General features: G+C 50.1%; 1 protein-coding gene across 4 annotated transcripts in view; it reads right to left on the reverse strand.

Moving 5' to 3' along the window:
* Positions 1 to 6,235: 6,235 nt before the first annotated feature.
* The window catches only part of Crybg2 (crystallin beta-gamma domain containing 2), a 29,008-nt gene continuing 21,872 nt past the window's right edge, over positions 6,236 to 13,371 (reverse strand). For 3 of the 4 annotated variants that reach the window (XM_087904502.1, XM_087904503.1, XM_087904504.1), the window contains 6 exons: positions 10,892 to 11,021; positions 9,427 to 9,566; positions 9,019 to 9,142; positions 7,324 to 7,482; positions 6,501 to 6,660; positions 6,236 to 6,411 (listed from right to left, as the gene is read on the reverse strand). In XM_087904502.1, the coding sequence (XP_087760628.1) occupies positions 6,323 to 6,411; positions 6,501 to 6,660; positions 7,324 to 7,482; positions 9,019 to 9,142; positions 9,427 to 9,566; positions 10,892 to 11,021 (802 nt within the window). In that variant the 3' untranslated portion in view covers positions 6,236 to 6,322. Of the gene's footprint in view, positions 6,412 to 6,500; positions 6,661 to 7,323; positions 7,483 to 9,018; positions 9,143 to 9,426; positions 9,567 to 10,891; positions 11,022 to 13,371 lie in introns of those variants that run through there. The other variant, XR_015737483.1, reaches the window with a different exon arrangement.

Genomic DNA, 13,371 nt, shown 5'->3' on the forward strand with positions numbered 1-13,371 from the left:
GTCGTGGGTTCAATACCCAGTGCTGAGAAAAATAACTAAATAAAAATAAGGTTTTTTTTTTTAAAAAAAAGTTATTTATTTATTACATATACAGCAGCTGAGAACCTCAGGACTGAAGGCGAAAGAGCAAAAGAGGTGACCAATGGGACAGGGGAACGCCCCCCCCCCCCCACTTAAGCTTGATCAAGCCTTACTTCTTTATTCCTCTTAGTTTTATCACAGATCGAGGTCCCTAAGGCCCACTCAGGTTTTACCTAAACTTGTGACAAAGGCCCTGACCCATATGAGGGAAGACAAGGGGAATCCCCTTTATCCTCTGGCAAGCAAATGAGACACCAAATAGACTAAGCCAGAGAAAATGGGTGAGGCAGGAGCTGGGCTGCCCAGCAGAGGAAGTGGAATAGGGATTCAAGATTTAATCAGAGACTGGCGACTACTTGGCTAGCTTGGGTGAGGTCCTTTGATCCTCAGCACCACATTAAAGGGAAAACGAAACAGCAGCAAACAAGACACTTCCATCAGTACACCTGAGAATAGCCCTGGAAGTTTCATACATGGCAAAGGCATCGGACAGACCTGAACTCAAGTTCAAATAATTGTTGAACTTGACAAGTCATTTTTTTTATCAGCCAAATGGGGATAATTATTGCCCAGTATCACTGAGACCACAGTTTTGGTTTTGCTTTTTTTTTTTTTTTTTAAATATATAAGTTAGGGCACTCTCCAAACAGTTTTGGGGACTTTTCCACAGCAGAGAGCCACAGCTGCCATCTCCTAGTTCCCGGCTTCCGGACTGAGTTCAACTGCTCTCCTCCCAGTTGTGCCCTCTCAGAGCGCCCTGAGTGACTCAGCTCCTTTCTTCACTCAAATCCCAAAACACGAAGTCTTAGGAGACTTCAGAAGGGGCTGGAGAGATGACCCAACAGTAAAGAGCACTTGGTGCTCTTGCAAAGGACCTGGGTCCAATCCTCATCAGCTGTAACTGAGTCCAATCCTCAGCAGCTGTAACTCCAGTTCTAGGGCTTCACAGGAACCAGGCGTGCACACGGTGCACATATGCACATATATTTGAAACCCTTGTGCAGGTGCACACACACACACACACACACACACACTTTCTTTTCTTTCTTTTTTTTAGTTATTATTATTATTATTTATTTATTTTTTAGTTTTTTTGAGGCAGGGTTTCTCTGTATGTAGCCCTGGCTGTCCCGGAACTAGTTCTGTAGACCAAGCTGGCCTTGAACTCACAGAGATCTGCCTGCCTCTGCCACCCAAGTGCTGGGATTAAAGGTGTGCACCACCACTGCCAGGCACACACACACATTTTTTTAAATTTATTTTTTCAAATATTTATTCAAAATTAATTCACTTGAAATGAAGCGCCTGAGGCCCAGAGGGAATAAGGCCTGATTCAAAACTAACCCAACCTTGACCCCCCTTTCTGAATCTAAGTAGTCCTGAGCTTTCATAAAATCAATGGCAGTATTCACCCCACTCTCTTAGTTCTCTTGACTTGTCTGATTGTTTGCATGCCTTTGTTTTTAGAGTCCCAGGTAGCCCGGGCTAGCCTCAAACTCACTGTCTATCTGGGTTCGTCCTTGACCCCTTCTCCTGCTTCTACTTCCCAGGTTCTCACCTTTTAAACACTTCTACCATTTATAAAATAGTTGCTAGTGCTGGGTATTATTAATATACAAGGGTTTTTGTTGATTTGAGACTGTATCTTACTATGTAGTTCAGGTTGTCTTGGAACTCACTATGTAGACCAGGCTAGCCTCTACCTTGTGCTGGAATTCAGTGCTTCACCATTCTTGGCTAGTGTTAAAACAAATAGTGATGGCACACACCTTTGACCCTAGTGCTCAGGAAGCAGAGGCAGGCTTGTTATCTTTCTTTTTTTTTTCTTAATGGTTTATTTTTATTTTATGTACATTGATGTTTTGCCTGCATGTATGTCTGTGTGAGGGTATCTGGAACTGAAGTTACAGATGGTTGTGAGCTGCCATATAGGTGCTGGGAGTTGAACCCAAATCTTCTAGAAGAGCAGCCGGGGCTCTTAACTGCTGAGTTATTTCTCCAGTCCCTTTTTGGCGCTTTTTAAAAATAAGTTATTAGCCAGCAGAGTGATGCAGGCCTGCAGTTCCAGCACCCAGCAGGCTGAGACAGGAGGATCCTGAATTCAAACCCTCAAAATAAGGATTATCACTGGGGTGGTAGTGGCCGATGCCTTTAATCCCAGCACTCAAGCCATCTCTGTGAGTTCAAGGCCAGCCTGCTCTGCAGAGGGAGTTCTAGGACAGTCAGAAAAAAGGAAAGGAAAGGAAAGGAAAGGAAAGGAAAGGAAAGGAAAGGAAAGGAAAGGAAAGGAAAGGGTTAGGGTTAGGGTTAGGGTTAGGGTTAGGGTTAGGGTTAGGGTTAGGGTTAGGGTTAGGGTTAGGGTTTAGGGTTAGGGTTAGGGGGTTAGGGGTTAGGGGTTAGGGTTAGGGTTAGGAAAGGAAAGGAAAGGAAAGGAAAGGAAAGGAAAGGAAAGGAAAGGAAAGGAAAGGAAAGGAAAGGAAAGGAAAGGAAAGGAAAGGAAAGGAAAGGAAAAGGATTAACACTGCATCTGATGCTCCAGCAGTGGCAATTATTATTATTATTTGTTGTTGTTGTTAAAAGACTCAGTGATTTAGCCTCAGGCTGAGATCCGAGTTGTCTAATGATGAAAGCAATAGTCCCTGACCAGGACACATGGTTTCAAGCCCAGGGAACACCCTGTCATTGGCCTCTTGTTGCCCCTCATCTCCTGTCTGTGCTTTTGAGAACTCAGAATTCACATACCAGGTCTTGGAACCCCGAGGCTAGTTTCATCCACCCCCAGGTTTGAAAGAAGGTAGCTCCCTTCCCCGCCCCCAAGCCCTCCTTCTCCCCTCCCTTTACCCCTCCCTATTTCCTCTCCCTTCTAGTTCAAAAGCAGCTGAACTCAAAGAGTCCTGCAGCTAGCCCTGAGCTCATCTCCACAGCTGCTACCAGAGCCTGGGAAGGTCCAGGATGAATGACCTCCTCTTCCTCGCTACCGTCAGTCTGCTGTTGTGGTTCAGGTAAAGACAGTCCTGAGGGCCCTTGCCTTCATCCCCAGATCCCCACTGATGAACTAGGCTGGGGTCAGGGAGGGACTAAGTTCCTGGGGGAGCCAGCCTTCAACCACAGCGACTGAGATAGATGGTTACCAACAGGAAACCTGAGATACAGGAGGGCCTGTGTGCCTGGGCTTCCACTCCTCTTAGTGGCCACCCATCTGCCCTCTGGGAAGCCCATGGTGCCATGTGAGGAAACGTCACAGGCTGTCAGGTACATGGAGGCACTCAGAGGGTTTTGTGCAATTCTGGATCATGCGGTATGGAGAGGATACTCTGCTGAGGAGAGCTGCAAGCCATAGTCCTTTGGTAGGGGTGAGGAGATGTCTGACAGACTGTCATAGGCAGCAGGGGGTTGTCCCCCACCCCTGCTATAGGGAAGCCTGGGTGTGTGGGAATGCAGAGGCAGAAGTCTCCCAATCAACTGCCACTCTGGGAGGCGAGGCAACCTTCGTGGCACCCATGTGCCCAGAGGGACCTGATTAACACAGGAATGGAGTCATCAAGTTCTTGATCAAGAACATCTCGACCAAGCATCACGGACACTTAAACTGGCCCCAAAGCTAGTTTGATTCCCATCTGGAGCGGCTTCAGTGGCCGCTCAATCAAGCATCCAGGACAACCTGGCACAGCTGCTTGTCTCCACCCTACACTCTGCCAGCGACCTTTTCATTCAGTCCGGTCTAATGTCATACTCCCAGCCATGGTGGACTCTTCCTGACAAGAGACCAAATTCCAAAGTGGGGTACCACAGACCCAAAAGTGCCCCCGTGTTTCTGGGAGGGGAAACCATTCCTCAGGCTCAGAAGGGCAATGAGGGGCTTCTGCTTCCCTCTGTGCTGGAAGATCTGGTGGCCTGAAAAGTGACAGGAGATGTCTGAGCGGTGGGAGAATGACAGGGACAGAGACGGCTTTATCACCACCTGTGATGAGACAAGAAGCCAAACATCCAACAGGGCCTATGGCAGAGGATGCAGAGGCCTAGCGTTGGGGAAGGGCACAAAGGGGATGGGTTCCTAACATGAGATTCAAATCCTCCTGAGCACGGCAATTCTCTTGCAGATACAAATGGGAGTCTTGGGAGATAATAACACCAATGTGAATCCCAATGCTGCCACTCCTCCTCGTTCTGCTCCTGTGACTAACAAGGAGGTAGCCCAAAAAACTTCTGTAGTCAATAAACCCCCTGCGAAACCCCCAAAGAGTGGGGCCTCCTCACTCATCGATGTGGGTTCCTGCAGTTTCTTCTTCGCCAACACCTTAATGTGCCTCCTCTACCTAGGCTGAGGTGATGATGTTGCTTCTACAGCCCTGTGCTCCTCAAACAGCTGCCACCATCAGTAGCAAGAAACACCCCAACCCAGTCTTTGGAAAGTGTTAACACCAGAGAGCCCAGGAAGTGAAAATTGACAGCCAATGGCCAAAATGGGGAGGGGCTGGTGGAAGGGGGCAAGTGACACCCAGCTGGGGCTCAATAGAGTTCTACTTATGCTTAGCTGGGGCCTCCCATGTGGTCACTGGTTATTACCGACCCCAGGAGGCATGTGTGCAGCAACGTTAGCTTTCTGTGGCCATGTTCAGGGAAGGTGGCACCAAGGTGGCACTCCCCCCAGGTTCCCTAACTTAGAGCCACCTTGCAGAGACAAGGACAGGAAACTGTCACCCTCACTGCCACCGTTAGTTGTATTTGCTTCACTTGTGCCTGGTACTTGGGAGTGACGGACCCAGCTCTATCCCCTGCCCCACACAACACTTTTCAGGCTGTATCTCACCCCCATGACCCAGGTGTCTTCATAATGACAGATGTGGGGACATCACATCTTGGCTCCGTTTCTCTCAAAAACCCCAATTGGAGTGCTGTAGACCCAGAAGCACCCCCGTGTCTGGGAGGGTTCATGGAAGGGCATCTCATGACTTGTCTGTCCATCACGGGGCTAGCAGGTGTTGCCATGCACACTCACAGCCAGGGAAGGCAGGAAGGACAGTCAGGCTCCTCTAACTGCTTCCCCTCCTGGGCTTGGGGCTGCAAAGTGACAGGGAGCCCAGACCGGTAACCAAGGCCCCTGTCTCTGTGTCTTCGCAGGAACCTATGCCCAGAGGACTGGAAAGTGACTACAGCTCCGGGCCTCTGACAGCCTGACCTGTCTGTCCCCTAGCTAGGGACCCAGCCCCTTCTGACAGCCTGACCTGTCCCCTAGCTAGGGACCCAGCCCCCTCTGACAGCCTGACCTGTCCCCTAGCTAGGGACCCAGCCCCCTCTGACAGCCTGACCTGTCTGTCCCCTAGCTAGGGACCCAGCCCCCTCTGACAGCCTGACCTGTCCCCTAGCTAGGGACCCAGCCCCTTCTGACAGCCTGACCTGTCCCCTAGCTAGGGACCCAGCCCCCTCTGACAGCCTGACCTGTCCTCTAGCTAGGGACCCAGCCCCCTCTGACAGCCTGACCTGTCCTCTAGCTAGGGACCCAGCCCCCTCTGACAGCCTGACCTGTCTGTCCCCTAGCTAGGGACCCAGCCCCCTCTGACAGCCTGACCTGTCCCCTAGCTAGGGACCCAGCCCCTCTGACAGCCTGACCTGTCCCCTAGCTAGGGACCCAGCCCCTTCTGGTTTCTGGATCAAAGTCAAGCCTCCAGGCTTTGAGACTAGAGTTGGAAGAAGCAGGGAGGAGCCCAGGACAAGGCTTCTTGGGTGAAGACCCCCTCATCTCTCTCACCATGCCCACTGTGGGCTCACACCCTGAACCCTGAAGTTCTCACCCATGGACACATCTGTATTCCTAGAATACTTTCCTCTGCTTTCTCTATTTGGCCTGGCTAACTCCTTCCCTCCCCGTGTGTGTGTGTCAACTAGGGGAGCTTCTTCAAGTGGCACAGACCTCCACTTCCGTTCCGGAACACCCATCAGAAACCTGCACTGGGATGGGATACAGGGCTTTGGTTAATGGTTGTGCCCCGCCCCCACAGTCAGGGAGGCAGAACTGGGTGGCACACTAGTTAGTCTGGTTCTGGAGCTCCCTCTGGTGGCAAGGGAAGGCTGTACAAAGAGGGGGTCAGAAGGGTAACGGGGACCATCTCTCTCCCAAAAGCAGGGTGCAAAGACATGACAACACCTGACAGCGTGATAGAAAACAGCTGATGTTACAGCACAAGATCTATAAAAAACATTTCATCCCAGCAAAAGCAGCAGGAAATGGGGTGGAACTGGTTCAAAGTACGTAGACAGTCCAGATCTGGGAAGGCCTGTCCTTGGTTGGTTCCCAGAGCACCACGTGGTCCCGGTCATAACCTCGGCCACCTGAGGGGGAGATTCAGAGGTGGTCAGGGTGCCGGAGACAGCACTGTCTCGAGTCCCCTTGGGTACCCCTCCCCCCCAGCCTACGTTACCCTTCACATCGAGGATCTGGCCTTCAAACATCTGGCTGCAGATGTGACCCAATTCACTGATGCTCCAAGTTTGGCGTGGTAGGCGGCTCTCGGCCCAAAGTACTACTTTGGAGCCTGGGCTAGGAGGTCCAATCACCTGTAGGCTCATAGTGGGGGCCACCTGAGGCCCCAGCAGATCATTAGACATTGCATTCCCCACAGGAAATCTCCCAAGCTCAAGCTGTCCTTCAGACACTGGCTTTTTGTTGCTTGTTTTGTCTTTGAGACAGTGTCTCACTATGTAGCCTTGGCTGGCCTGGAGCTTACTATATAGACCAGGCTGGCCTTGATCTTACAAATATCCAACTGCTTCTGCCTCCTGAGTGCTGAGATTGAAGGCATGTGGCACCATACTCAGCTCATAAGCTGGTTTTGAATGCTGGCTATTACAACTGTAGCCCTAGGTAAGTTTCTTTATCCTTTTTAGATTTATTTATTTTATGAGGGTTTTTCCTGAATGTAAATCTGTGCACCACATATACGCCTGGTACCCACAGAGGTCAGAAGTGGGCATCAGATCCCCTGGAAATGGAGCTAGAGATGGCTATGAGGCATCATTTTTGTGCTGGGACCTGAACCCAGGTCCTCTGCAAAAACAAGTGCTTTTAGCTGCTATGTCACTTCTCCAGCCCTAAATACTGGTTTTTGGAAGGTTTAACATGAGAAAAATAAAAGAGGCCGCATTCTCTACTTCCTCCATGCATCTTGGATCTAACTGGGCGGAGACTTTGCAAAGCAGGGTGGCAAACCTGGAGCTCAGCAGAGCCAGCTCCGGAATCTTTACCTGGTTCTTCAGCAGTCCCTCTTCATAGTACCAGACGCAGCTGCCCCCAGCTCGGGGCTCAGAGACCACCACACGGCCTGCTTTCATGTCCTCCACGCGATCAGGCACTGACAGGAATCCCCCTAGCGCCGCATTCCAGAGGCGGAAGTAGGCTCGGCGCTGCGGACAAGGAGAGGCTGAGAGTCTGCAGCCAGGGGTGCCCACCACCCTCAACCCTGAGCCCTCCAGAAGACCCACACCCCTAAACTCTCCTTGCCTCCAAACTTTTCCTGACCCTGCTTCTAAATCACACCTTCTTTATATACCCATCCTGAGGGCACATGCATAACACATGTTCACAGTTCTGTGACCATAGATACCTACACATGTATCTAGGGTGCCTGGCCGATATACCCACAGTCCACAAGGTGGCACAGTTTACACAAAGCACAAACAATTCCACAGGTTCATGCAGTCATCACATTCATACATCATAATTGACACAAAGATCCCCCCAGTCTGTTCAGTACTAAGTACCTATGCTTGCTACAGGTACAGTTAATCGTAATAATACAAATGCACGCATGCACACATGTGCACACACATATACACATATACACATGTGAGTGCTCACGCACACACACAGAGAAATGCATGCATGCTAAAGAGAAATGCAGTGACACTAAAGAGCCAGAGATCAGAACGGGCTCAGCCGGCATCAGCAGGGCCTTCATTAGAGGTGACAGTCATGGAAACAACGAGGAAAGCCCTAGGTATCATCGGTGGAGTGCTTCCCACAAGTGTGTCACCCAAGGGTTCTGAAGTCATCGGTCCTCAACCAAGTCAGGACTGTTCCCGTTCCCTCATTTTATAGGTGAGGAAACAGCCGAGCATGATGGCACACGCCTGTAATCCCAGCACTTGGGAGGCAGAGGCAGGCGGATCTCTGTGAGTTTGGGGCCAGCCAGAATTATATAGACATAATGAGTCCCTGCCTTAATATATAGGTGTATACACACACACACACACACACACACACACACACACACACGGAAACCAAGATCCCTGAGGGGCAGCGCTTGCCCAAGATTGCAAATAAACTCCTTGCCCACTTCCCTGGGCCTTTATTTCCCCCACTGCCATGAGAGTCTATGAACAGAGAGACTACACACATGCCCTTGTACATGGATGTATATATTCACAAGGCTATTGGGCAGAGGTGTGAGCAGGCACACATACACATACCCATGTCCATACACACAAAAACATACAAACACCTCCAGAGTACTTAGATGCATGACTTCAAATGATGCAGGCACAAACATACTCTTAGATGGGCACATATATGTGTGTGTATACACACATACACACAGGTTAGTACCCTACAAATGTATGTATGCAGAAATGAAGCCAACTTCTAGACAAGCAGGTACAGACATGCAGCTCATATGAAAGTTTCATGCTTCCCAAAGCCACATGTGCCGACTGCTGGTATGTGGAGCGTGAGGTGATTTTCGGCTTTGGGAGAATAAGTCTGTTGAACACGCTGTATAGTCTTTCAGGACAAACACAAAGTTGATTTAGTGGAGACTACTGGGGTGACGGTACAGGAAGAGGCCAAGGCAAACCGTGGCAGAAGGGCACAGATGTCAAGCTTTGAAACACACAGATGTGAGACAGACACACCCTGAGGTGCTCACGCCGACTGCTACCTACCTGTTTGATGGGGTAGAGGGAGCCCACCCTCTGGGTGCCGCTGTAGGTCAGCCAGTTGGTGATCTCGCAGCTACCTACTAGCCACTGTCGTCCCCGGAAGTCACTGTGCTCACACACCACCCAGCTGCACCCAGCAGATGCCAGAGACACAGAGGGACGCAGACAGACAGACAGACAGACAGACAGAGAGGACAAGGCACAGGTGTTAGAAGAACCTCAGCGTCCTCTTCCCTCACACAGGATGGGGGAGGAGGAGGCTAATGAGCACATTTGGGGTTTTCAGGACCCAGCATTCAGCCAAGTCCTGAGACCCTCAGTCCACACTGCTCTCGCCTTCCTGGCCTGGAGTGGGGTCCCCAGCCCACCACTCACCCAACCCAGCTAGGAGCCCTGCCCCCCCCCACTCACACGCCACCCTTGACGCGCACAGACAGCACGTGGTTGTTGAAGCCCTGGGCCTGTAGGCTTCGCACCTCCCCGGTCAACTCGATCTCCTTGCCCTCGAAGCACTCCAGGCCGAAGAGGGACAGGGAAGGCTCTGAAAAGTGCTGGAGTCAAAGGAAGAGAGATGAGGTCATGACCCGAGCCCAGGGCAGCTCTGTCTTACAGTCCCAACACCTGTGCCCAGACCTGCAGGCCTCCTAGTTTCTGAGGACATTTACAATTGGCAAGGTCCCCAGAGTTCAGTCCCAGCCTGTGACTGTCTGGCACCAGCTCAGTTCAAAATCCTCTCTCTGAAACATTTCTTGCGTGGATTATCTTAATTGTGTTCTTGAACAGGGACCTACTAAATTGTTCAGACTATGCTGGAACTCACTGTGCAGCACGGGCCTTGGCTTCCTGCGTCCTGGGACTGCAGGCATGCCACTGTGCCTGGCTCAGATAGCTGGCACTCCTAAGAACTAATGGCCAGGCTGGGAACCTGGGGGCTCATTTAGCATCATCTCTGGTTGATATCATCCCAATGATGAGAACTAATAATCACATCTATGAATAACCGCCCACCTTTATCTGTGGCTCACTGCAGGCCAAGTCCTTGATAGAGCACTTTGTCCAATCTCATCCTAGCTCCTCACCGCCCCTAAGGAGCAGATGCTATCATGACCCCTGTTTAGCAGAGATGGCCCTGAGGCTGAAGAAGGTAAGACAGACAGATGCCTTGAGGCCCCAGATCTGCGCTCCTTCCCAGGTCTAAGTTAACTGTCCCCAGAGCCCAGTGTACTGGCGGGAAAGGGGCTCAAGTGTAGAGCCAGGCAGCCTGCGGGAACAGCTGCTGTCTGTCCCAGCTGTGCAACCTGGGGCAAATCAGAGTGGCTCTGAGACTTCATTTCCACATCGAGAAATGACAAGGAGCTTTACAAAGCCTTGGAAAGGGCCACCCAGCGAACGTCAGCACCACCCAGTCAGGCTCCTGGTCTCCACAGACACTGCTACCACCATCATAGTGTAGATACGGCTTCTGTCAGGCTCCTCCCAGGAACAGCAGTCACCTCTATTATGGGTCACCGAGGCAGCCTCCCCTTGCCTTGCCCCTTCCACCTCTCCTCTGCAGAGCCATCTTCCCAGATGATTCTGACAGCCCTTTCTAAAGGGGCAACACCTGGGCAAAAGCTGGCCCTGCCTCTAACTCTGAGTGTCAGTCTCTCCCATCCCAGCACTGCCTCTCATCTGGACCCATCATTCCACACTGCCACCTTTATAGGCCCTGGGTCTAATTAAGTCTGGTGCCTCTGGACTATTTCAGCAAGCGATCAATAAACGCCTGGTCAGCTGAGCTGCTTTGGGAGCCTCAGAATTGAGGAGGAGTCTGGAAGGTGATGTGTGAGACAGGACTCGGCCTCTCTGGCGTCTCAGGACAGGATAAGGAACTCACCAAGGGAACCTTCCGGAGAGAGCCCAGGACCGTGGAGGCCAGGCAGCCCATAGCTGTGAGAGTCGGGAACTCTCCTTCTGACACAATGTGCTGGTCCGCCTCAAAGTTCTTCTCCTCAAACAGGACCCAGCTGGAAGGGAACAGACACGGGAAGGTGACACTAGAGCCCAGGTCACCTTACACCTGCCAGGAACCCTGAGACCCACAGTGCATGCGGACTTGACGGTGTTCCTCTAATCCAGGAGGGGTCCAGGGACAGGAACTACAGCAGCAGGGACTGAGGTATGGGGGAAAAGGAAGAAAGAAAAAGAATAAAGCTAAAGGAGCCAGGCACAGAGTGCACTAAGAAAGCAGACGCAGGTCGATCTCTGCGTGTGAAGCCAGTCTGGTCTACATAGCAAGTTCTGGGCCAGCCAGGCTACATAGTGAAGCCTTGTCTCAACAAAAGCAGTCGGGCCGTGGTGGTGCATGCCTTTAATCCCAGCACTCAGGAGGCAGAGGCAGGTGGGTCTCTGTGAGTTTAAAATCTTTTTCTTAAAATATTTATTTATTATGTATACAATATTCTGCAGGCCAGAAGAAGGCACCTCATTACAGATGGTTGTGAGCCACCATGTGGTTGCCAGGAATTGAACTCAGAACCTTTGGAAGAGCAGACAATGCTCTTAACCACTGAGCCATCTCTCGAGCCCCCATCTCTGTGAGTTTGAGGCCAGCCTGGTGTACAAAGTGAGTTCCAGGACAGCCAGGGCTGTTACACAGAGAAACCATCTTGAAAAACCAAACCAACCAATCACAACAATAACAACAAAAAGCCAAAAGCCTACTAAGTTCCTAGCCAACTGTGGTGTTTGTGTGTGTTCTCTAAAGTGAGGCCAGGCTGTGAGACACTCCCAATCCCCATGTCTTCAGCTAGATAAATTCATTTAGTATATAAGCCTTGATTAGTGAAGCCTGAGGTTTGTCTTCTGACTCAGGGCCTTGGCCATCAGGCCCAAACTAGTGGGCAAGCCCCCTCTCCCAAGCCTTCTTCCTCCTGCATTCTTTTGCATGCTGAACTGTATCTCATCAGGCAAAACTATTCAAGTTATTTACATTAACTAATTACTTTATTTTCTGGGATAGGGTCTCACTAGGTAGCTCTGACTGTCCTATACCTCACTTTGTCGATCAAGCTGGCCTCGAACTCAGTGACTCTGCTTCCTCAAGTGCTGGGATTAAAGGTATGCACTACCATGCCTGCTTATGTGCATGAATTTATAATCTTAAAAAGACTATAGAAAAAAACAACAACAATGATGAATTAGGACTTGGGTATGTAGCTCACTGGTAGGATGCATGCCTAGTATATATGAGGCCCTGGGATCAAACTTTACCCTTGCAAACAAACACATGAAGAGTTCCTAAAAATTAAAAAAAAATATATATTAATCTAACTATATGCCAGATTTGTAATATAATCACAGACAAAAGTGATTATTTCAGGGGCCAGAGAGATGACTCAGAGGTCGAAAGCACTGGCTGCTCTTGCAGAGGATCTGGGTTTGGTTGTCAGCACCCACGTCGTGGCTCACAACTGCCTGTAACGCCAGTTCCAGGGCATCTGACGCCCTTTTCTCATCCCCACAGACACTGCATGCACAGGGTACACATACATTAACATACATGCAGACAAATTATTCAAATACATAAAACAAAGATAGGTCTTCTTTTTCGGAGCTGAAGACCTAATCTAGGGCCTTGCTCTAGCTATGTAAGCGCTCTACCACTGAGCTAAATCCCCAACCCCCAACCCCCAAAATGAATCTTTTTTTTTTTTTTTTTTTTTTTGGTTTTTTGAGACAGGGTTTCTATGTAGCTTTGGAGCCTGTCCTGGCACTAGCTCTATGTAGACCAGGCTGGCCTCGAACTCACAGAGATCCACCTGCCTCTGCCTTCCGAGTGCTGGGATTAAAGGCGTGCGCCACCACCACCCAACCATCAAAATAAATCTTTTTAATAAGATTATTTTATACTTCTTTCAGATTTTCTTTTTCCCACGGGTTCCAGGGTGGCCTCAAACTTACAACACAGGCAAGGGTGATCCTGGGCTCTTGCTTCCACTCTCCAAGTGCTGGGATTAATGTTATATGTGACCACACCCAGCTCTGTCTACTTGTTTTTGCTTTTTTGAGATCGGGTCTCAGAGCCCAGGCTGGCTTCACAGGCATGACCCTGCTACTTCAGCCTCTAAGTGACGGGGACTAAAGGGACACCCTACTATACGGACCTCAAATTTCTTGAAAAGGTAGCTTTTTGACAAAAAGGGTTCCTTGTGGTTCTTTTTATCCTGGATTCTTCTTACACCTACAGTCTGTAACAGTCAAAAACCTACCTTTGAAAGAAATCTGAAGCCCATATAGTAGAACCGCAAGGAACCTCCATAGCGCTCAGTGGCTCCACTCTGGAGCAATAAAGAGCATTATAATTTTGAAGCACTT

Source organism: Myodes glareolus, chromosome 3, assembly GCF_982192425.1.
Source record: "Myodes glareolus chromosome 3, mMyoGla1.1, whole genome shotgun sequence".
NCBI classification, from domain to species: domain Eukaryota; kingdom Metazoa; phylum Chordata; class Mammalia; order Rodentia; family Cricetidae; genus Myodes; species Myodes glareolus.